Source organism: Channa argus, chromosome 24 (genome assembly GCF_033026475.1).
Source record: "Channa argus isolate prfri chromosome 24, Channa argus male v1.0, whole genome shotgun sequence".
In the NCBI taxonomy this organism is placed as follows: domain Eukaryota; kingdom Metazoa; phylum Chordata; class Actinopteri; order Anabantiformes; family Channidae; genus Channa; species Channa argus.
Window position 1 is genome coordinate 9,582,846 of NC_090220.1, and position 25,817 is coordinate 9,608,662.

Genomic DNA, 25,817 nt, shown 5'->3' on the forward strand with positions numbered 1-25,817 from the left:
CTCACACAATTATTTTCGATTTTATTATTTTAGAGATCTGTTTTCACCTTGACATTCAAGACTCCTTTTCTGTTGATTGGTGTAAAAATCAAAATGAAATAGACCATGACTCAATGTAATAAAAAGAATAAAGGCCACGGTCAATTGGACTTTATCCTTTTTAGTTTGAAATGTTTCATTACTCGTCATAGTAATTTCTTCCAACAGAGGTGAATACTTTTTGCAGTCACTTTGTAGTGATCACTGCTACACCCTCTGATAAAAAAAAACAAAAAACAGCAAAAATCATCAAACAATAAGCTTTTCTTTAAATACATTATACAGAGTACAGTAGCATGTAAGTGAGTGGAAGGGTCAGGTATTTTTAAAGGTGAACAAACTGAATACTCACATTAATGAATCAATAGACTTAGGTTTTATAAAGATGGCGATGGGATATAGTTGTGCTACTTGTAGACGTTTAATGGCATTTCCAGACACATCCAGAATGCAGTGTTTCCCCTGGAATGGTGTACAAGAGATGAACCATGTAACACCACACTCACTCCTCTGTCTCAAGTTAAAATATCAATGCTGCAATATATATCTCACCTCACAAAAAATCTTGTGAGGTGATAAATGAGGAAGCCTAACTTTATCCTAATATATGGCAAATATATTTCACTTTGTTACACTACAAGCACTGCACATTCAACAGAAAATCCAGCTTACTGTATATAAACGGATAATGAGTCTCACCCTTTCAGCCACATATTTCACAGACTGGACACTTGTTCCATACAGATTATCGTTGTACTGTCCTGCTTCAATGAACTTGTGCTCTTGAATGTCTTTCTCCATTTGCTCTCTGGACATCACAAAGTGGTAGTCTCGTCCATCCACCTCGTAGTCCCTCTTTTGCCGGGTGGTATCTTTCGTGCAAGGAGGAAAATAAACTATTTATAACGAATGTCTCATAATGAGACACGCAGACATTCATTTCAAAGAGCCCGTCACCGTTGTTAAAAGTGCTACACAAAATTAGAAACACTCTGCATTAGTTGCCATGTTTTTCTAATTATCACAAACAAAACAGTGATCGACAACTGTACCACAAGTACACCTGTTCCTTAAATTTAACATTGAATGTTCCCATGAATCTACTTTCAACCAAAATAGGATGGTATCACTGACATCAATTTGGAGCCAATCCAGAGTTTAATCAGTTGCTTATAGTAACATCCTAAATCCAAAAGTCACTTTCTTTTTGGTAGCTTAAAAACATGATTTGTAGTGATTTTAAATTCTTACCACAAAATTTATGTTGAGATTAAGATGGAAACTTTTGCAAAAGCTTCACTTTGTGTTTCTGGAAGTGGTTCATGGTCACTACTCCAGCTTTACTGTGCCGAAGCTCTTTGCATTAAATTGGGAGTTAAGCTTTGACATTCTGCCCAGCAGGCATACTGTCTGATCTGAAAGTGTTCTTAGTCTTCCATTGACTTGATCAATTTAAATGGTATTTCATGTACATTTGCATCTTTAATCACTTTTATTCAAAGCAACTTACTAGTAAGAAGCACACACTACAGGCAACGTAGGGTCTTTCACAAAGACACCTTCATATTTGATCAGGAGGAACTGGAAATCAAACCATTAACCCTGAGGTTCATTTAACACACTGCAAATCTCTCACTGGAAGTGCTTTGACTTTACTTCAGTTCAATTCAATTCAATTCAACTTTATTTATATAGTGCCAATTTACAACAAAGTCATCTCAAGGCACTTTACAGAATAAGGTCCAGACTACACAAGTATGTAGAAGCAACCCAACAAATCCCCCTTGAGCAAGCTCTAGTCAACAGTTCAGTACAACATAACATCAGCAGTCTTGTGTAGTTCACATTCAGACTAATTCTACATCAAAAACTACATCTAAGTTCAGTTCACACAAAGGAACACAAACTCATAATCAAAGTTTACAATTTTTGTTTCCAGTCAGTTGATTATATTCATAGAAAAGGGGGAACCTGTGATTGTCATAGCATAGCACCTTTTAACAGGGATCAGCTGTGGTAATCAGCTGTGAATGTGACCTGCCTTACAACTTCTTGTGTTCCCAAAGTGGTATGTCCCAAACTGCCAAGTGTTTTTGTAACAAGTGTAGAAACAACTTCAATGTCTTCTATTTGTAAGGTCATGAAATTTTAAAAAGTAGCTTAGCTTTTCTTTATGTAATAAAGTAGCTAATCTGAACCCAAATGGCAGGAATACATTTTTTACACCTTTAAGCAAACTTCATGGGATTAAAAATTAACTGATAATGGTGGAGGTAAGAAGTGTACTATTAAGATTCTACACATTTCCTAAAAAAAAAAAAAAAAAAAGGATGAAAGAATCATTTCAGCTAATTGGCTCACTTACCTTGGTGCCCTGAACTGACAGCAGCTTTATATGGTTTAAAAGGCAAATTAAAATTAAAGAGATAAAGGTAAATCAAAACATGCAAAATTAAAATCAGCATCAATGATGATGAACACATCACAAAACACACAGGGGGGAATGATCCTAGTAGTTTGGGTTAGTGGGCTTACATTCTTGCATTCATCTTTCACAAAACAGAGATCCCAGTGAGCATTTAGGTAGAACATGAAAATTATCCTGTCTTTGGCACTGTGTGTTAGAGAGCTGAGTCTCTAGTTTCACAGTGGAATGTGGAAAACTGGAGAAATCATGACTGAGATCAATCAGAGCCCAGACGAACTGCTGTTTACCCCCAGCTGCTGACAGAATTCTAAGGAGAACCATACAGAGCTGTGAATAAGGGAATTTCAGTAACTGAGAATATTGTTTCATTTTTGATTCATTCTAGTTCATGTACATGTTTGACACATAAGAAGTAGAACATATCAGTCCATGTTTAATATTATTTGAATGTATGTTTTACAACTCAGAAGCTGATATTACACTTACTTCATGTACTTTAATACGTTCTTGTGAGTTTTTTCTTATAGTGACTGCAATGTCCAGTGGCCCAGAATCTATACCCACCAGGAAGTGGGAGGAGGAGTTTTGATAGACAGGTGTTTATTACAATTGCTACTGTACAGGAGGGGTAGCTAAGTCAGGTGGGATATTTCAAATACAACCAGATTAATGCAAACGAGAACACACACACCACTGTGGCATCAAATGCTGTTAGCAGCAATATACCAATGTGGAACCAGAGGCATGTGTCTTTAAAGACAGTTGTAGATTGAACCTTAGCTGTCATTAGTTTTCAGAAGGAGATGGAAAAGAGATTTTGTTGTTTTAATGTGGAATGAAATACTGTCATGCTTTCCATTTCATCAAAACACAGTCAATCATAGCTAAAACACTGGGTGATATGAGTTGCTAATGCAGCATATGATAGGACACTGGTGGGATGGGTCGGGGATGTTGGCATGGGAGGAAACTTCATAAATGACACTGACTCCACAGTGGATATGATCATAGCCATGACTGACAAATAAGCACAAACAATGATTTCACTGCTTCCTGCAGATTTTTAATATCATATCAGGCTACAACACAATTATAGCTGTTATTTCATAAACACTTACGTGGTACACAGGAGCCAAACTTTTCTGGGAACTCTGAAATCAGATCATCGTTGATTCTGTCCTTCATCGGTCCGAGAATTATGACAGGTCTGGCATAACTAACTGAAAGGAATATCAAAGACGGATTTACTGATTTCTTACACCTCAAAACTGGTGCGTGCGTTTCACTTACCATTAAGTAAATGGTCATTTTTATGTTTATATGTAGAATAATTGAGTACCCATCCCTCTCTTTAAGAGCCTCAATGCAAAAATATACTATGTCTTCGGTAATGAGCTAGTAATTCCTGTAAGACAGACGATGATGGGTGGCAACACTTAAACTAGTAAAAGTCTTCTCACTGTGATACCTGGAAATCCTGTGGTTACAGAAGTTTGATTTGCTATCATGAAAAATAATCACTACAAATAAAAAAGTAAAGGGCCTGTGGTAAAACTTTTAATTCAAAACTACTCAATTTATCTCCTAACAACTGTATGCATCCATATTTAATCCTCCTACCATAAGGACTCATAATAGGAATGTGTGTTTTAACAATTTTAAAGTTGAAGCATGCTTAAGCTAGAACCTAGGAACTTAAGCTAGAATCTCTCCTCACTTAAACAGATTAACCTCAATCATTACACCCAACCACACTCTCCACAGCCCTTAAAATTACAATTAATATAAATGCTACAAAACATACTAATCAAGCAGAAATTGTTGCTCTTCTCTGATTGGTCAGAAGGCGTAAGGTTCAATTCCGTGCATTACATACATTAGTGTGTCTGGACAATTTTCTGCGTAACAACAAAGCCATAGCTTAAACTTTGTTAATATTCCTTATTTACCATGGTTGTTTGAAAGGTACATATGTAATGTACCGTTTATGTGAGCAATCGAAGTATGAAGCTCATGAGTAAAATCTGGTTCACATGTTGAAACTTTAACACATTTCCTGAGAAATGAGGACTTACTTTCTTGGCGGATCACAGACTCATAAGAAAGAATTGCATCCTCTTGACTTCCTGGTGGGTACATATAAGAAAACACTATGAAGTTATTTGGACTAATACTCCTTACTGTTATTACTGTAACAGCATTGTGGATTTGGCTTCATGCATGGCAACATACAGTTTGTCACAAAACTTAATATATTTGGCTTATTCAACTTACTGCATGTTGCACATAAAAGTTGACTAGGCCATAGTCAAACTGTATGGGCAGTATGCAACTCATGCTAAATGAATGAATCATATGGTCTTAGAATTAAATGGCATTCCATAAAGTAATTTACTAGCTTTCACAACACGATTCAAGTCATGATGTTAAATATAAAAGGCAAAGATTCAGTCACAGTATATTGACCTTCCACAGGTGATATTTTTTATTACTTCACTGTGTAGAAATTTTGTAAATGATTTTAAATTTTTTAAACTTTTTTCTTGTTCTTTTTTTTTCTTCTCGTTAAGAACATTTGATATGATTTCAGTGACAAATGCTGTTGTCGGGTTATCGTAAAAGCTCTTGGACAAAAATTCTAATATATTCCTGAGGAACAGGTAAAAGGTTGTTTGGCAAATGTAAAAAATTGTTGATTTTAGAAATAAAAAGAGCAAATGCAAATAACAGCAAACATGAAATAATGGAAAAATAAACATATTTCACCAACTTACCAGAGTAAGTATGTTAGTATATGCGGCATGCGCAAAAGCTTTGGGTACTCTACTAGGTATCTGGTAAAGAGCATAAATTACCGCGATAGAGAGGAAAAAGCTACCTTTCTGTAATGACTCATACTGCTGCAGGACTTGCATTTACTTCTTTTCATGTCAAAAATCAACTACATATGACATTCAGCCAGTGTTGGTAAAACCTCTGTATAGAGTGGGGTATGGCTATGTCCTAGTGACTGAAACACTCACTCCAACTGTAAATGACACATTACAACAAAACTTAAAAACCAAACAAGACATAACGTGACATGCTCTAAAATCATTGTTCAAACTGACACTCTCAGAAGCAAAGACTAAACTTTTTACCACTTTAAGCAAGTGGCATACATGCATTAAACATAACCCAAATCTATTAGTAAAAAGTTTACATGTAAAAAAAATCTATTCAAGATGCAAAATATACAGCAAGTCTGGGAGGCTCTATAATAAGAAACACCCTGTTGTCTCGTTAACTACAGTGTGGAACCCTGCAGGTGGTTGGTAGTAGCTGTGGTAACATGTATCTGAGGCTGCAATCTTTACAGGCTTGATCTCGCAGCAAGAAGTGTCTAAAGGAACACGAATTCGCCACAGAAAATAACAAAAATATATTTTTAATTAAATAAATATATTAAATAATAATATTTAAAATTAAGTAAAACTAGAAGATAAGCTGACTTGATCCAGCTTCTTGTAAGTATATGAGAGTCATAAGATTAGTGCTGTTTAACAAGCAAAGTAAAACGGCAACTGCAGGAATCCTGACATGATTTCTTTCATTTGTCTATTTAATATACCCACTGTGAGTTTAGTAAACCTTAAAACAGAGTTTAAGACATGCGGATAATGCAATAAGTGCAGCATGCAACAATACAGGCAAGAGAAACATATTTAGACACAACATCTGACAATGAGCTTGTTGTTTTTGTTGGTGGTGTGTGTGGGTCATGTTAAAAAGATATGAGGAATCATTCCTGGACCAACTTACTGAATGTCTTTGTCCCATACCCATCATCACCTATCCCCAGGATGTCCTATTGGCCGTCCATAGAAAGCCAGAACAGAAGAAAGACAGGAAGGACGAAAGCCGCAACATAAGCAAAAAGTTGGAGGCAGAGAAAGGAACGAGCTGTGGGCCCACAGATGTTTTTGTCTAGACACTGAGCATCCAGCAGGGGGAACCAAATACAATATGATAACTCTAGGGCTGGTTTAGAATGAAGACATATTCTCTCTAATAGAAAAGTGGGTCATAGAATGTCACCATTTGGGAAATAAACTGCACCGACCCGGTTTCTCGCCTGCTGGCTGATCAGCATCTGAGCCACAATATCTCTGTCATCGAACAGAATAAGAGAGAAAACAAAGACGACAGTAGCGGTCATGGAAGCAGGGGAGGCCTCCACAGAGCCTCTACTTTTGAAATCCACCTGTGAATCTCCTTTTAGGGTGTCCTAACCTGACTTGTGACCTACACTGGCTCTCTGCATGTACATACATGTGTGTCTGTGAGCTTACTTACGGTCTGAATCACTGCCATCCTGCTCACCCTCTTTGTTCTTGTAGAATGGGAACTTTCGTGTAAAGATGAAATTCTTTTTACGTTTGTCATTGCATGACTGTGAAGGGAGAGAAAGCATGGGGCAAACAGGTATATCTCTCACGTTCATGCAGGTAAAAAAAAAAATGAAAACCGCTTGCAGAAAATGGGACATCAAGAAGTAAGGACAAGAAGAATCTGTTCTCACACATTTCCAGGTTCTTTTAATTTGGTTTCACTCAATTACAAAAGTTAATAAATGTATCAGTATGATATTTAATTGAACACGTTGGGTGGCTGTCTATCAGTTGTTAGAGCAGTCATCCACAAACCACAGGGCCAGTGGTTTGACTCCCAGTCCACCTGGCAAAAAGTGTCCCTGAGCAAAACCCTGAATACAGAACACTAGTGTTTGCTGTTTAGTTGAAAGTTGGTTTGGATAAAAGCATATTCTAAATTACTAATTGTAATTAGAAGTGTAACGGTGTGAAAGAAATAATCACGATCAAGTTTGCTATCACTGCTGGTTCTAGATACTTAAATGTGAAGAATTATTGTTGTTAGCTGTTGTAAGTTAACTAATAAAAATATGTGTATGTATTTCCATTGACACTCATTATTACATATTAATACCAGACACATTTACTTGCTCTTTGAATGTTCATTTAGCTGAGAAGGGAAATCATTCTATTACACCAACTACCAAAAAGGGAATTTTTAACATAAGCTGACCGTGAGAAGTCAGGTAAACAGTGGATGCCTAAAGTCCTGTTCCAACACCCAAACCTGAGAAATAGTCCCATCTCATCAAATGAATCAAACAGTAAAATAATTTCAGAGATTAAGAATTACAAAGTGAGAAAATTGCTAAAACCTACTTTTGTAGTAAATGGTCTGCACTAATATAGCACTGTTCTACCTAAAAATAAATTGGTACTCAAAGAGCTTTACACTGCTTTTCATTCACATATTCGCTGTCACACTTCTGTGTATATTTAATTTTAGTAGGACACAAAAGAGGAGACGTTGAGGGGAGGTTTAAAGGTAAATGAGGGGTTATTTTAAAAAAACGAAAAAGAAAGGCAAACAACTGAAAATCACTTCATGAGGAGGCAGGAAAATACATGTGGTTACAACTAAACAAAAAAACAAAACATGAACTTAAACACTCTGGTGGGAGGAGATAAACTAAATTATAACAGTGCTAGAGAACTAACTAAGTAACTGAGGGGGAGCAAACAGGGAAAAACAAATGAGAAATGAGGGGAGATAGTCCAACCTGAGCACTGAGGGAACACACAATGTGTCTGAATCCCCGAATTCACTTCCGCCCTCGGGACTTTTATTTTGCAGTCACTTCCTGTTTCCTGGTCCCGTATCGTTGTTCTAACTTTACTAATCACCGTTAATCAGTTTCACCACGTTGCTTATATTCCTCTTCAGTTTCTTCACCAAGCTGCCAGATTGTCTGCTCTTGTTCACCGCAACTTTCCAGCCTTCATGAAAACGCTTCATTGCTTTCCACCCGCCTGCAGCTCTGTATTAGTGAGTACAACCTCCTATTGGCTCTCTCGGTTATCGGCTTGGAAACTTTACGACACGGACGCTGTATGTGGCTACATTGCCATAGGGAACCAAGCGATCACCACGGACTTCTGTTACCACGCCGTCAGGAAAGAGAACATTTTCCTTGCAGTGCTCATGTTTAATCCCGTGCCATGCTCATGCTTGGTGTCGTGCCAGGCTTAGGTGTCTATGAGACTGAGGTTACTATTAAGGAACTATTCTGAACAAGGGGTTTCGGAGTTCTGCTTCTCACCATGGATTGGAGACTCACCACTGCTACGCCCCACGCACCCTCCGCCAGGACCACCACTTCACTCTTCCCCATAGGACCCTAACCTCCCCTCCAGACTCAGATCTCCTCCCCACGCACTGTAGTAACTCTTCCCTTGGTTTTAAACGCCATTTCCCACTTGTCAGTGTAAATCATCTGTTTGTCCTCCCCATAGACTGGAGATCAGTACCACCTAGCGAGTCGGGGGGTGGACCACTTCTACGTCCTGCCTCGCCAACAATAAACCTTCTTAATAAAATTAATTTACACTGAGGAATTGTCTCAAGCACCTTTTTATTGGGTCCAACACAAAAACTAGCCCCTTACACAATGGGGAGAGCAATGTCCAAACTTATTGAATGTCCATGGAAATGTTTAGGGATAAGGAAAGTGGAGACAATCTGGCGGGCAACAGTGAGTAGAGCTGGGTATAAGTACATGGGGGCACAGGTGAAAACAATCAGGGTTAACAAGTTGATTCAGATTAACTAAAGAAACTACCGAGGAAGGGGGGCTGAGGGACTATAAAATAAAAACCAGGGGCAGGAACTCAGGAACTCACAATTGCACATCAATGGGGAAGCTGCTGTGCAGCTGGCCAACACTCACCAGGAGCAACTAAATTGGGGTTAAGTGTCTTGCTCAAGGACACTTTGAGATGTGACCAGAGGAGCTGGGGATTGAACCAGCAACTGGGGGATTGGTGGACAACCACGCTACCTCCTGTGCCACAGTTGCATATATGGCACTGTCTTATAAATCTGTACAGTCCCTTCCAGGATTTCTCAGATGTTTTTGTGATTGTTGCAGCCCGAAATGCCTGATTTTGAGTTATTAAAAAAAAAAAAAACTGTAACGCGTGCAAGAACTACACCAGTGCAACTCCAGACTGAAAATATATTTCTTTATACAGAATATTTTAATGACCAAATGAAGATAATTATTAAAAAAAAATACAAAAATAAGACTGGTATAATGATGAGGCAAATAAATTACTATTTTAGTAAACATAACCACATGTAGGACTAAAGAATTTGTCTGTATGATTTCAAAAATGGGTAACCTAACATTGCTAAAAAATTTCCTTTGTGAATATCATTTGATCATTAAAATATAAAGACTTACCGTTACATGAGAATCTTAAAGGTTATGGTTTACAATAAGCCAAATTATGTTTCATTTATAGATGAAAAAATGATAAATGGTCTATTTATATAGCACTTTCCTATGTTTTGGTATCCAAAGAGCTTTACTCTCCTTCTCATTCACCCATTCACTCACAATCACACAAAGCTGGCCAACACTCACTGGGAGGGACCCATTTACAGTTCAGTGTCTTGCTGAAAGACAACATGTGACATGGGGAACTTCTACCTCCTGAGCCATAGTCTGAGCCACAGTCATACAGTAACATGTTAATTATTGGTGGTCCACTGTATTTATGTTGTGAAACTCTATTATAAGCAAGGTCTGAGGAAAGCAAGTGTCAATGTGATTACTCATGACACAGCTGGCCACAAAAAACAATTGATCTAGTCATTTTAGACAAAATACTGCAGATCCCATAACTTCTTGATGTACCACAGCTGCATCAGAGGGATTTAAAGAAAATGCAAAGTGAGAGAAGAGATACTGAGATCATGCACTGAGAGACATAACTAAGGAGTAGGAAGAATAAAGAAAAGTAATAAGCACAATAAATACACATGCAGTAAACTGAAAGAAAGGATGAGGCTTCAAATAATAATATGCTGTCATGTGCTGCTGCGGTAGGTTTTTCTTGTCCTACAGCTTTGTGTGCAGAGTCATGCTGAGATTATAAACAGCCCAGATACCAGACACAACAAAAATTACTTTTAAACAGCCGTTGTGCAGGAAGTCATACATTTTAAACCTACTTTGTATTGTGGTTTTAGCTGAACCATTGGGCAAAGACACTTGCATTTTTAATACAACTATACAAAAGGAAAACTGTGGACAAACATTTACTGGCGCAGAAAATGCAAGGATTTTTTTTACAGTAGCATATACAAAACAGTTTATAATCATCATAAATTAACACTAGACAGGAAAAATGGGGAATGTTTTCATTACATGGCTCTTAGAAATTTAAGACTGTGGCATAGATGTCTTCAATGGAAATGTAGAAAAACACACTTCTGATAAAACTGATGTCTTCTACTGAATGAGGAATTCTAACTCTTTGGACTAAGTTGTGAACATCAGAGCTAAAGAACCAGCATGTGACAGTGTAACTGGGAATGCAGTTGAATGCGGTTACACAGGAAACCAGACAGTCACTGTAAGTTTTTCTTACAAACAGGAAGTTCACTTTTACTTGACCTAACCTATGAATCATCAAACGAATGTGGTAACATAAATGGCCTCTTTACGGCTCTCATAAAGACACTTACCCCTTTTGAATCGAATGACCCTGGCTTGGCATTGAACTTCACGGTCTTTAGACGTGCCCGCTCTTTCCTTTCCACCCTGCCAAGCAAGATGCTATGTCAGTCATTGACCAAAAGGATGAAATGCAATCATTCACACTAACACTATGCTTCAACAAAGAGTCAGAACATGTCTCAAACACTTGTACTCTTCTTAAATTGTCTATTTAGTGATCAGTCATAGCTATCTAGACAAATACAGAAGTATTCAACATCACAGGAGGTTTTTCGAGTAAAAAAACATTCTGAATGAATGGATGTCTGTCTATTTATGTCTGGCCCTGAGACAATCTGGAGACCTGTCCAGGGTGTACCCCGCATCTCACCCTATGATAGCTGGGATAAGTTCCAGCCATTTTCGATGCAGAGTCATGTTATTGCCAAAATAAATGTTTGTCTCGTCTGACCATACAGCATCTCTAAGTAATCTAAAGACTTTTCCAAATGTTGTAGATTAAATTTCAAACAAGCTTCATGTCCAATTGAACAGGGTGATACACGAAGACAGTGGGAATAGAGAACATTTCCTATTGTCATCTCTGTCACATTTCTGTTTGTTCCAGATCTCTGTGGAGTTCTTTTTCCATAATGCCTGGTCAAACTGGTCAATCGTAGGAGGGGCTCCTGTGTGTTGAATGTGCTTGAATGCCTTACTACGTAACAGTCCTAATAGTGACATGGTAAATGGTCTGGACTTATCCAGTGCTTTTACACTGCTTCTCATTCACCCACCAGCGCTCACAATCACACACCGATGGGGGAGCTGCTATGCAGCTGGCCAACACTCAACAGGAGCGACTAAGTTTGGGTTCAGTGTCTTGCTCAAGGACATTTTGACATGTGACCAAAAGAGCCAGGGATCGAACAAGCATTGTTCGTATTTTTTTTATTTATTCATTTTATTTTTCCATTTGACTTTCTGGAATTTTATTTTTTTAAGCCAGATCTCGTCATAAACTAATTTCAATAATTTGTTGCCTGTGCTTCTTTTTTGTGTTTTAAGACACTTTTACTTCACTGCCTGCTATTGTACTCTTGTACTCCTCGTTTACGACTAGATAGTGGTATACTCTTTCTTCAGAAACACTGTTGTATTCACTGCTCACCGTCTCTTGCTGGGGATGACACCCATTTCCTCGCTGTCCCCATGCGGGGTGACACGGCGAGCCTGCCACCACTCATCGTCTGAGGCATTGATGACGTGGAGGATGTCCCCATACCTGAAGCTGAGCCCCTGGCTGGGGAGGCCACTGTCCTTTGATTTCTCATAGTCAAACAGTGCCCTAGAAAAAAAATGGTCAAGGTTACTGCTAAAAAAGCAGTGGATTACTGCTGTTCCTGTCAGTGCTCCACGTGAGCTTTGGTTTAATGTAGCAGAATCAAACCAGAACCAGAGTTTTACCAGGTCAGAGAAAACAGTTACTGCAGGTCCATGGAGGTTGGCTCTTCTGTTTGAGAAATACATCGTAAGCCTGGTTTGAATGTGTCTATTAAGTCTTTACCTTAATTTATTCAATTCTGCAAATCTAATGTAATAGGCAATATTAGACTTCTCACGGGTCAGTATGAATATTAAAATAGGTTTTTCCTTTTAATTTTCCCTGGTGCTTGGAGAAATTGACTGTTAAATTTTCACAGTTCTCTGAATTTACTTTAATACAGCAAACATTGGAGTTAAATCCAAAACAGACTGACCTCACATAGAGTGATCTCTTTTGATTGGTCCGGAGGGATCCTGATCCAGAGCTCATGCTGTGGTTCATCATCTGTTCTCGAAGGTCATGGATTTTGGCCTCAAATCGCCCATATTCTGCAAGACAAGTTTAGACTGGATCAAGACGAACAGTCTGGCCCAGAGGTCAACCTGATGCTCCTAAAACTGAAAGTTTTCCCTGTCAGGTGAAAAAAAGAATTTAAATTCTTGATGACTGTGCTTAAAGTGAGGGATAATGAAGAAAGTGTGGAATGTTTTAACTGTTTCTTTTCACTATTTAATCAAAATACTATACTATATAAATTCCAGTGCACTTGGTTGAACCCTTCAATGAAAAGAATAAGAAACAAGAATTTTTCTTTGAAATAACTTGAAGTGATATACTGAAGAAAGAAAATTTAGGAAGTAAAAAAAAACAAATTAATCTAACTTTATTGAATATTTTAAATACAACTAATGCAAATACAACTAATGCTGACTCTCCTGAACTCATAGGAGAGTCAGAAAGGACATATATATATATATATATATATTTGGTTTTTTGGGGGGGGGTTGGCAATATAATATAATACTTATATTTTTAATAATGCAATAAAGCCACATTTGATGACACTGCTATTTTTTTGAACACACCCCTTTCAACTAATTGCCCAATTGCACAGTCTTAAGAGCCAAATATCATGAATGCTGGGTCTTGTTTGTTTCCTGAGAATCTACTGCACCTACTGGTAACTTGTTTGCCACGTAGCGAAAAAAAATATACTAAAAACCTGGATTATTCTGGTTAGTCACATTGTACTGCTATTATTTTAAGCAACCCTCTAACTGCAAAATATATTGTGACATAAAATTATATTTATACAGCCAAATTATTCACACATCTGGACATTAAAGTGGGGCAAGTCTCTGTGTTGCTGTAGTCACAGACGTCCTCTACAGCAGTGAGAATACACCTATCTACAAATTATTTGTATCTTTTGTTGACATGCACTTAGTATGACCCACCATGACTCTAAAGCCATGAATTAAACTGTTCTTGGCAAAGTAAAAGAGCAAGTCAGGATGTGAAGAGCAAGTCATGCCTGTGAAAAACAAAGTCATGAATGGCTAATCTGTCACTTAACGATCAGCCAGCAAAGATAAATATTCTGTCCTGACATAACTGATAACTGATCACACAAACCATTTTAGAAATAAAGGAAATATGAGAAGACATACCGTAAATCTAGCTATAAATACCAAATGTGTTTTATTTTAGCTTAACTACTGCTGGAACAGTCCAAAAGTTGCCACACATGAAAGTTGTGCATGCTTTTCCTAACACAGAGATGATTCTTCACTATCCTCTCAGTCCATTGACTAAGGAAACAACAAACATCCACATGTCGAACATCAACACATCCAAGAGGTTTCATATAATTTAAAATCTCTAAATATTTAATAAGCAATTACAGTCTTTTCCTCCTCATTTCCCCCCCTTTATTACTCTAATTAGGTTTTACATACCTGTCTGCATAGTTACTCTGATTTTAAATCTTCTAATGCTGTCGTTTCTTCCTGATATTGTGTCCCACTGAATTCTTTGTCTCAGTTATCCATACATCCCAATTCTCCGCCAAGTGCAAGACTAAGTGGAGATAGGGAAATACCTCTCTCCTGTGGCTGCTCATAAGCAGCTCAGGGGCGGGTACAAAGGCAGTCTAAAACAGTCTGCTTGTGTATTCAATCGTCATCAGTCTAGATTTACTAGACCGTTTCTTTTCTTTTTACATACACATAATTATACAAAAGCCATGATGAGAACTCTGGAGGTAACAGACAAATTTACATTTGCAGTTATCGTTTGATTGTACTGGTGTGAAGCCAGACTTCACTGTATATACATTCTATCACAGTACCATTATGGTGAAGACATCTAAATCAGTTTTGACACAGAGGACTGATTACTGTGATTTTGATGGTTAAGGATCGCGTTAGTGACTAGGGAATGCACTATGTATACATGCTTCTATAATTCAAGTAAAAAAACATTATGTTTTTAATTGGTCATAAACATGTAGCAAGAAGTCATCTGGTCACAAAGACTCAACTTAATGAGATTTACTGTATGACATCTGCTGTGACTATTTTTAATTATTTTTAGGTTTACAGATCTTTTACATATAAGAAAGGTAGAACTAGTGTAAAACATGATGGATGTACTTGACATCATGCACATATATAGTGGGTAAAATAAGTATTGAACACGTCACTATTTTTTATCAGTAAATATATTTCAAAGTGTGCTATTGACAGCAGGTGTTGGTAACAATCCATGCAATCCACACATGCAAAGAAATCAAACCATAGATGTCCATAATTTAAGTTAAGTGTAACAATGTGAAATGACATAGGGAAAAGTATTGAACCCATGAAGGGAGGTGCAAAAAGGCATAGAACACCAAGACACCAGCTGAAATCAATCAGTAATTAGAAAGTAATCCTGCCCCTTTTCAGTGGAAATTAATATCAGCTGGTTCAGTCCCAACTGATGGCCAAAAAACATCTCATGATGGGTGAGAGCAATGAGCTCTCTGAAACCTTTTCAACTTTTTTGTTGCAAAACATACCAATGGCATTAGTTACAGAAGGATTTTAAACCTCTGAATGTTCCAGTAAGCACCATTGGGGCCAAAATCTGGAAGTGTAAAAAACATAATTTCACAATAAACTGGCCAAAACCAGGTGCTCCTCGCAAGATTTCTGACAGAGTGAAAATAATTATCAGATGAGTTGTCCAAGAGCTAAGGACCACTTGTGGAGAGTTTCAGAAAGAACTGGAATTAGCACGTACAATTGTTTCAAAGAAAACAATAAGCAGTGCACTAAATTGTCATGGCCTGTATTCAAGGCCTGTATTGGGGAAGAAAAAGCATGTTGAAGCTCATTAAAAGTTTAGACAAGCCTGAGAAATACTGGAAGAATAGAGTCTGCTCAGATGAGCCCAAAATTGAACTCTTTGGATGCCATGATACACACCATGTATGAAGGAGAAATGGCACTGCACATCACCCCATAACACCATACCAATATTGAAGTTTGGAGGTAGGAACATCATGTTGTTAAGAAAAAGACTTTTGTACAAAGTATTAAATAAAAATTAGTAAAGTTCAATACTTTTTCCCTGTGTGATTTCACGTTATTACACATAATTTAATTTATGTACATCTATAGTTTGATTGCATGGGTTGTTACCAACATCTGGTGAACATTTCATGTCATTAGCACCTTTAGAAATATATTTACAGAGAAAAATGGTGACGGGTTCAATACTTATTTTACCCGCTGTATGCTTGCAGCTACATACATACTGTACATAGTTCTATATGTAATTATTTGTCATTTAGAGTTGGTATTTATTGTTATTGCGTAACTGGTCAGTGTAACAAATCTAAAAAGGAAGCACATGTTCATCACTCTCAAGCATCTATAACTTTATAAACTTTCTGGAAGAATATGAGTCTGATGTTGCACAATTGTCTCTCAAAGCCATTGCACTTAAGTTGATACAAATTGTTACTAATACAGATGAGGCACGTCAACTGAAATTCTTTCTTGTTGTTCTAAAACATTTCCCAGCTCATCTTCTTCATTCTGGGAGAAATTGGTTAGGGAACTCATAATATATCCCCTAGCACCTGTTTCTGACCTGGTCTGACCTGACCGGGTCTTTCATTCCCATCTCAAACCATCTATTGAAATTAGAAGGCAATATTGTCTACATTTTAAACAGCGAGGGTAGAATTGGACCAGAAGGACAGAAAGGCCAAGTGTAGTTCATCACACTCTCACTATCAGGATAAAGCCTAGGATCTTGGTTCCTTCTAAAAATGCAGATTACTCAGGACCTTTGATCAAGCAAGACCCTAGTCCAAATCTCACACTCCACACTTTCATCAGGCCTGTGTTTTGCAACATGTGATCCTAAATCCCACAGTGTGAAGGAGGAGATGCCCATAAGAGTCCTGGGATAACAGGCTGAGATTAAAACTCTTTATAGCTTTTTTTAAACTCTGTAAAGGACCAGTGTCTGTACTCACAGCCAAACCGCATTACTTCACAAATGTACTGAGCCTTTCACCATTAGACTAAAACACTTTACTTAATATGGTTAATATCAAGTAAAAAACATGTTTTCTGCTTTGAATGTTTTTCTTTCACATGTAATCTTAAAATGTTATCTTAATATTTATCTAATAATGCACAATTTAGTCTTTATGTTGCATGTTACCTTTTTATATAATATGTCTGCTACATCTTATAGTGTATTGGAAGGTGTTACAACATATACAGTACAGTTTTCTATATTCTTAAAATATTCTGTGTTTTCTCACTTTTCACTTCCTAACTTCAGAAAGACTTTGCAGACTTACTTTAAGTTATTTCACCGTAACAAATTATTCTTAACAAGAAATCATTAAAATAATTTCTTGTGTTCGTGGCAGACCACTAAGTGGCGTTTTCAGCGAGTGTTAAACTAGCTTCATAAAGACACATATGTTGACCATTCATCATAAACGTAGAATTCTGATTTTGAAGATTCCCCTGAATTATATATTTGTATTAATTCACTGCAGTAGTTTGGTTTATGTTATTGAGGTTATGAGGTTTCAGTGATATCCTCTGCCATTACTGCAATATAACCAAGGTGAATGGGCTTTCATGATTTGGATTCTCAGCAGTGGTGAGTTACATCTGATCCCTGTTGACAATTAGACTAAAGGTATAACCTGCATACAAATGACAGTATACATAAAACAATTACATCATTTTCATTAGCTTTTCAAACGGGAAGAAATAAGGACAGTGTGCACGTCACAACCCAGGAGCAAAGGAACAAAAGGTAAAGGGCTGAAGAACAGGCTGGGGGAGTTAAGGATCAGGCGTGCTTCAGTGTAATCTGTAATCACATTCACTCAGTGACTCCGACTTAGATGAGTCTTGGTAAATATTACTTTAGCTCAGAGGAGCCAGAGGTGCCAATGGCACAAACCTGGTGCAGGAGAGTGGGCCCGTTGCGGTGAGCATAGAGCAAGTTCTGATGGGTAAGAAGAGAAAGTGGCTGTTAGTTTCGGAGCATTTAAGAGCCCAGCTAGCTGTAAGATGTCACCTCAGTTGTTCATCTCAGACAGAGCATTTGAGCAAACAGATTTTTGGGTAATGCCTAAATTAAAAGATGCCAAGTGCAAATAGTTTCTTTTCTGACTTTTGACAAGCTGCTGAAGAATCTCCCGTGAGAAAAGGTTCTACACATGAACCAAGAAACCTTTGGTCATCTGATGAAGCTCAAATCAAACAGATCAAGTAATCTTGATGTAGATACAATCATTTCTGCTCTTCTACTCTCAGTATAAAAATTGTTTGTGGGTTTGGCAACTCTGAGACATTGAGACCTTTCTGTGAGTCACTGCCTCTACAGCCCTTGACTGCTGCTGTTGACCTTATTTAGAAGATGCATATCTCCATTCAAAGCTATCTGATCCACTACATGTTAACCTACAGAAGGTTGGCAGGAAGTCTCTGCTTGTTGGGAAAAAACATGACCATGTCTTGCATGGGTTATTACAATTTACATTCTGATGCTGCAGAGAAACCACAGACAAAAATAATGTTGTTTGCTGAATCAGTCAATTGTTTGTAAGCCACTAAGGAAGAAAAGAACTTGGCTCTAAAAAAAACAAGAAGGAGTAAAAAAGCTCAAGAAAACACTAAATTTTAATGATGGCAACTGCACAGTAAAGTAAGAAAAAAGTGTCATGATCCAACACTCTTGTTCACTTCCTGCCGCAGACTTTTATTTTGTTCCTTCTTTTCTCCACTTCCTGTCTCATTTTATCTCCAGCTTCACCAGTCATCACCGCTCACAATTGCTTTCAGCTGTTCCCCTGCCTTTTTAAACCCAGCTCTCCCCTTGGTTCTCTGTTGGATCATTGTCTTTGTTTGTGCAACACTTTGTTTTCTGAGTTATCTGTCTTATGATGCTTGGACTCCTGACCCTGCTCGCATAGACTCTGTTACCTGGTATCTTTGGTTTAAGCCTCCTAGTTTGTCTTTTTCTCCTTCCCTCATTAAATTCCTTTTGAGTTTACGTCTCAGTTAATTCCTTGTTTTTAGTTTTGTAGTCATCTCTCTGGGATTTGCTAGTTTTTACCTAGTCTCCTTCATAGGAGTTAGTTAATGTTGGTTGCTTTTCCCTGTCCTGTGTTAAAATCTTTAATAAAGCCTGATCTTTTCACTGAACCGCTCTCCCCTTGTTGCCCTTGGGTCCACGTTAAAACTAAACCCTGACAAAAAGTTAACAAGTGTTATACTTTACAACTTCTTAATATTAATCAGCTTGACTAATGTCTCTGTAGAACAGCCCCCTATTAGCATCCACTCTAAAAACTGGGAAAATACACACCAGCTGACTTGGGTTTTAAATATGAGCCTGAGCTGAACTCATTGCAGCTGATGGACTTTCATTGAGGACCAGAAAGCTCTTACTCTCCAGGTAAACTGACAGAAATAAACGCATTACCTTGACACAAAATCTTACCCATTAGATTTGTATAGAGTCCATTCCTAGCCCATGCTAGCATCTTTGTGAAGTGAATGGAGCAAACATGAAATTAGAAGTGATCATTTCCCAGTTTCAGATGTAGTTGTCCAGGTAACATTTTGATGACCAGTGAAGTCCCTCATAACTGTCATTTGCGTGTTTACGACACGTGGAATGATATTTAACATAAAATCAATATTTTCCCAGTGTTTCCTGAGAGTTCATTGACAAATCATAAACAATCAGTCGTCAGCACATCATAAGTATATGTAGGCATCACATTATCTTAAAGGCTCTTTTTTTCTAGGCCAAGTTTCCAATATGTATATGGACCATTTTCAATGAAAATTCAGTGCCATTTTCTACAAAAACCATTTTTAATTTAAATTTGTAGCTATTCCTCTACTCGGTCTTCACCATGTGTGAAAATACATTTTGTGGGATGCTGTAGTAAACTGCTAGCGTGGTCAACTAAAACTTTAAGTCTGATAGTTATGTCTGAATAAAGTTTTCAATGACATATGCGATAAACCATTATAAGCATGAAATCACTCAGTGGGTTCTGACCTATGTCACTATGACTTGATAGTAACTTGTATAACTTAACTAGTATGGTATATTATGTAACTAGTATTTCGTACGAACTTGTATAGTAACTGTGCAAACTCACCTTCTGGTCTGTATTGGGCAATGATGGTGACCACCTGTCCTGCTCCTTTCAGTGCCGCTGCTGCTTGTTCATGTGTGGCTCCTCGTAGGTCAATGCCATTTACCTGTTTTAACACAAATGAAAATCATTTTTCAGGTTCAGGTCAGAAAGGCGATAATGAGTTTTTTGTTGAGGTCAGAGTGGGTAGTGGAGTCATAATGGACTGTATTATAAGAGGAGGAGGATTGGACACCCTAATTCAAAGGAAAGAGGTGGCCAAAATTGCACAGGTGGTCTTAATGTTAAGATTAATCAGTGTGTGTGTTCTACTGTGTTCAGACTAAATGTCAAATGTCTGTAGTGGAGGGGATTTAAATGTAGCAGTTTTCAGTGCAGTGTTATGGATTCAATCATAATGAGTGAATCCATACACAATTACTACTTTGACATATTAACTCATGAATTTATTAATTCTCATGTTTAAGAACACTGGCTAAATATAATGTACTATTCACTGCATCCTTTATTTAGCATAGGCTAGCAAGCATTTCACTTTCCTCACAATAGCTGCTGCTAAACAAAAATCAGTCTCCACACACATTCCTCTTTTAAATGACAAATGTAACAGTAGTACAGTTAGAATGTTAACTGCCTCCTTCCATCAGTGAAGACTCAGATGTTGACTGGGCCCATATTAACAGCCAGATATTGCCACGTTGATTTGACAGTCTACAGGTTATCCAATACCATAGCACAACAATGAAATGAGACAGTGTAATCTGTTGCACAGTGGGACATTAGTGTGGGAGGCGAACTATTAAAATTAGTTATAATGAGGCAGAACAATCACTTCCTTCCAGCTAACTGTGTGGTCTGTTCATTATCTCAGTCATTATGCATATACTGATTATAAACCTAATCCCTCCTACTTGATGTAAAAACCTGCCCGTGATCCCTGTGATCCCTAAAATAGGAGGAGCTTTTTCTGAAAATAAGATGTTTTGAAGACAAATCACATTTGTGGATAAATACATTTCAAGAAGCTTAAATGTTGGGTGTAATGCTAACATCTATTGAATTCATCAGAGCTCAAGTATTAGGTGGAACATCATTCCCCCTACTTAACTCACTCTTCTAATCCTATATAGAATTTTTATTGTACCACGGCGCGAGCCAGGTTCATAAATAAATATCAAGGTTTTATTACTGTTGAAAAATCGATTCATAGTGTGTTCCAGATACGTTTCTGAGTCTTTGTGCAGGCAGTCTTATGTGAAAAGCTTTTTGTTTTTGCTTTTAATACGTAACATATTTGTTTAACTTATGAGACATGTAATTATGGTACTCACATCACAGGACTGTGATACAATTTTCAGATGCTTAGTTGACATAACCACGATAATGAAAGAAGTGTAAAAAAAACAAAAAAAGTGTTGATTTGGGGACAATATAGAGCCTCACTCTCCTACATCCTGCTTCAAATCACACTGTTTGTTCCAGCTTCTGAAGCTGGGAATCATACCAGCAACCCACACTACTACATACCTCATGGCATGCCTTTGTTTTTTTTTTTTGTTGTTTTTGTGTTTTGTCCTTTTGGCTTATCCTGTTGATTCGGCACAGTTTTTGCCCTTCCTGACGCAACCCTACCTAATTTCTACGAGGCTTGGGACCAGCACTACACAGCCGGGGATGGGCGACTAGGGGTTCGGTGTCTTGCCCATAGACACTTCGAAATGTGGTCAGAAAGCACAAACTGCTGACCCTATGGTCAGTGGGCATCCATTCTAACTTTGCCACTGTCATCCCCTCACTGCAACAGGAAATATTGCAGAGATGTAACAACCAGTGTAGTGCCCTGGATGTGAATCTAGGCCAGTAGAACTATTACACTCTCTATTAATATGCTGGGAACACACAGGTTAAAAAAAAGCCAACCATTTTAAAAGTAGATCTCTACATAATGAGGAACTTTATTGAAAGAGTAGCCTGTAGCCTACACTCTATTAATTGGGTCTATCAATCTCTTTTGCTAAGATTTATATCATAGGCTAATTAAGCAAATTGTTTTAGTTTTGTATTTAAACACTCAGTATTCCAAATCTAGATGGTAACTTGTAAAAGACTTGTTATTAACTCTAAATGTTTCTCTTGCATTTAAGAACTTGGTCTGAGGTGGCTCGTGTGCACTTACCGACAAGATCTGGTCGCCTCGCCGCAGCTCTCCACTCAGGTCGGCGGGCCCTCCTGCCAGGATGAAGGAGACAAAGATGCCCTCACCATCCTCACCACCTACGATGTTGAAGCCGAGCCCTGTTGAGCCTTTGTGGAGCACAACTTTTCTGGGTTCCCTGTACAGAAAATTCAGATAGTACATCAGCTCAGGGGAGTCAGTGGGTCTCAGCATCTTCAGGTCTGGCAGTGGAGGACAGAGAGGTGAACAACAATCGGACAAGTATGCTGCTGAAAGTCTTAGTGGTGCTCTGCTCGGCAATAGAGCTCAAAGACTCCTAGAGCTCCACAGGGGGTTTGTGCTCTACTTAACTTGTCCCCAATTCAGTTCTGACAGAAAAGGAACCTCATTACATATGCTTAGGCATGCACATGCATGTACAGACACTGGACACACAGGCTTGCTTTCTCTTTCTGTCTCACAATGACATATAAAATACACTGGATAAATACACTGGATGTGTACAAACACATACTGCATGATAAAAATTTTGTAGTGAATGTTAGGCCACGTATTCCCATTTTTAAAATATATGTTTCAAAAGACCTCAGATGAAAGCATGTCTGCTAATGTAGCACATAATTAGCACTTACGAATGTACATGCAGAAACCATGGTACGGAGGACACCCACAGTGGGGACAGCACTTCTTTTCCACTGTCTAACAGGAATGATACACAGCAGTAAAATCTAAGGATTTTTAATGTGCCCAACATATAAATTTGTCATCCAAGACATATCTGTCATGTTTAAAAGCAACAACACATCACCCTTTCAGAAGACCAAGAACAGCAATGTCACCATGGATGTAAGCGTCATACTACCATCTGCTGGTGAATGCCTAAACAACAAAAGACAGAAGTCAAGTTACATTTTTGGGCCTTTTTGGCATTTTGTTTCTTCATGTCCTGCTTACTTTTTTGGGGAGTATTTGCCTAATTTTTCTTGTTCAGAGGAAGATCAATTATTTTTCCCTTGGTCCCATATATGTTGCTCTTTTCTTTTCTCTCCCACTTTCCACTCACAACTGGTCAAGGCAGATGGCCACTCACCCTGAGCCTGGTTCTGCTGGAAGTTTTTTTTGTTAAAGGGAGTTTTTCCTTTTCACTCTTGCCCAGGGCTGCTCAATGGGGATTTGTTGGGTTTTCTTTACATGTCTTTGTAGTCCAGACTTCATTATGGAAAGTGCATTGAGATGACTTTGTTGTGAATTGGTGCTATATAAATAAAGCTCAGCTAAGCTTAATTGAATTGAATACTCTATATGATGATTCATTTTAAAAAAAGCTAGTCTCTTACTCACTGTCACAGATACTTGGTGGTTTGAATGTGACTAAACAAGTCAGCATGTGGAAATGCACATGATGGTTTATGCTGAACTGTAAAATAATTATTAGTGACAGCATTCTCTGTTTGAATTCTAACCTTGAAAACAGGCTTTCAACGTGTATTTGATACTTTCATAAACATCTAATGGAATAAAATACCCTTATTACATTCTTCCAACTTCAACCATCTTTGGCAATGTAGTTGTGAGGCCTAACAGACTGGATTGACATTGTGGCTAATTTATAAATAAATAACACTTTAAAGAAAGATGCTGTCATTTATGCAAAGTGCAGAAATGTTTCCGTAAATGTTTCTTGTTCATATTCACCACTCAGCTACAATTTTAACATTACCTGGTGGTTTTATGTTGTGGTGGACAAGGGTCAGTATGTGTACAATGAAGCTACACAGCCCCAGGCAGCAAGCTGCGACGCATTATTTCTTCTGGAAGGGACTGTATCGTACCAAGTAGACTGTCTTTGAATAGCATATCATAGTCTATGCTCATCAAATTAGAGAACAAGCATTCAGTGACTGTTTTGTTTGGTTCCTAAATAGACCACTGTGTTATCATTACAAGATTTACATAAGACATTTAATCAACCCCCTACGTTAAATGCATAATTAATTATGGAACAGTAAAAAAATGAATGATAGATTACAAAAAGGCTAGAAAATAACAGTTAACTGAAATAGTTCCTGATACTTTCATACTTAAAAAAATGGTAAAAACTGTAAAATCTGTACAGAGAGAAATAAGTGTTGTGTCAGTTTGGGTACTAAAGGAAAAGTTAGGGATGTCGCAATATCACTTTTTTCCAGACTGAGTACAAATACAAGTAATTCACTACTTTCATTTAAGTACTTGTCAATACTGAGCACCAATATGAAGAAGTGTTTTGCCTCTAGTATGAATTACTGGACAGTAAAATCCTGATCCATTCACTGCACAGGTAAGTTGATGAGAGACACTTGCAGACACTGCTGATTCAGTTGGTGCCAATGTCAGTTGCAAATAATGAACAAATACTAATCTTGAAAAACAGAATGATTCCTAATAACTGGATCTTAAAACTTTAGCAGACCAGAGCTTGCATTTTTGTGGTGATCAGTTGACCACAGACATTTTTCCACCTCCGCCTACAGTACCTGTGGAGGCTAATGTGATATTAGGTGTGGTATCAGAGTTTTATGAGTAGAACTACACGTGCAGTATTAGACCTGATGCTCTCGATACAGGTATTGGCATCAGGTCATCACTACTCACAATCTCAACTCAAGATTATTGATATCAAATCGAGCTGCAGGCCTTCTGGTCTCTATATCTACTGGATCAGGAGACCATAGGGAAAACCAGCCTGACCAGCCTCACTCTTCACCTTAACTTATCACCATGTTCACCCTCAAGGATTTAAATTTCCACAGCGACACATACAATGAGAAGCTACATGAGAAGCTACTGTCTGACATTTCTTTCCTTCATGAAAAACAATTTATGTAAATCATTTTTATCATTGTGTGGCAGACTGAGAAAGTATTTCCAATCGTTGAGAAAGGTTACCAGAGACTTTCAATTATCGAGGTATCAAACTGCTAAAGTCCACACAGGAAAGATGGAAAGGAGTGCGGTTTTCAAAGCTCATCTGAATGTGACCAGTATGCACTATTTGCAACAGCTGTGATGGGAATTAGCACCTCCAAGTCTGAGTTCATAGCTAGGAAATTATTGATTTCTTCCTTCGACTTGCTGCCCCAGTGATGTACTATACTTTGAGTATCTTGGGTTTTAAGGAGCATAAGATAAACAAGTAGATAGGTGCAGCGTGCATAGTAATGCAGGTGCTAAACCAGACTCTTCTGATGGTCCCGCAAGTACTTCACTCCGGCGATTGTTGTACGACAAACATTGAACATTGTATTTGCTTCTTAACTTAAACGATGACTGACTAAGAACAGTAATCCCAGCTGAAAGGAAAAGAAGAATCTCACAAACACGTTCACAAACAGCTTCATACATACAAGCTTCTCAAAATATGGCTAAAGCCACAGAACCCGGTAAGAAGCGGTGTGCCACAGCTACACACTGAACCTGAAACTTTCACTTCTTGTACTCAGTCCCTGTGCTTGCAGTTACCGTGTCACGTCTGCACCCTTCAGTAGTTGAGCTGAATTGCCCCTTTTGTGACAAAACCTATGCTATGCATCG

At 38.0% G+C, this 25,817-nt stretch overlaps 1 protein-coding gene across 30 annotated transcripts in view; it reads right to left on the reverse strand.

The window, feature by feature from the left end:
• The window catches only part of dlg2 (discs, large homolog 2 (Drosophila)), a 232,740-nt gene that overhangs the window by 3,638 nt on the left and 203,285 nt on the right, over positions 1–25,817 (reverse strand). For 26 of the 30 annotated variants that reach the window (XM_067494167.1, XM_067494164.1, XM_067494163.1 and 23 more), the window contains 10 exons: positions 22,245–22,401; positions 20,072–20,174; positions 12,803–12,917; positions 12,214–12,390; positions 11,072–11,147; positions 6,803–6,899; positions 4,543–4,593; positions 3,586–3,687; positions 739–911; positions 392–501 (listed from right to left, as the gene is read on the reverse strand). In XM_067494167.1, the coding sequence (XP_067350268.1) occupies positions 392–501; positions 739–911; positions 3,586–3,687; positions 4,543–4,593; positions 6,803–6,899; positions 11,072–11,147; positions 12,214–12,390; positions 12,803–12,917; positions 20,072–20,174; positions 22,245–22,401 (1,161 nt within the window). Of the gene's footprint in view, positions 1–391; positions 502–738; positions 912–3,585; positions 3,688–4,542; positions 4,594–6,268; positions 6,315–6,802; positions 6,900–11,071; positions 11,148–12,213; positions 12,391–12,802; positions 12,918–20,071; positions 20,175–22,244; positions 22,402–25,817 lie in introns of those variants that run through there. The other 4 variants (XM_067494182.1, XM_067494157.1, XM_067494184.1 and 1 more) reach the window with 2 other exon arrangements.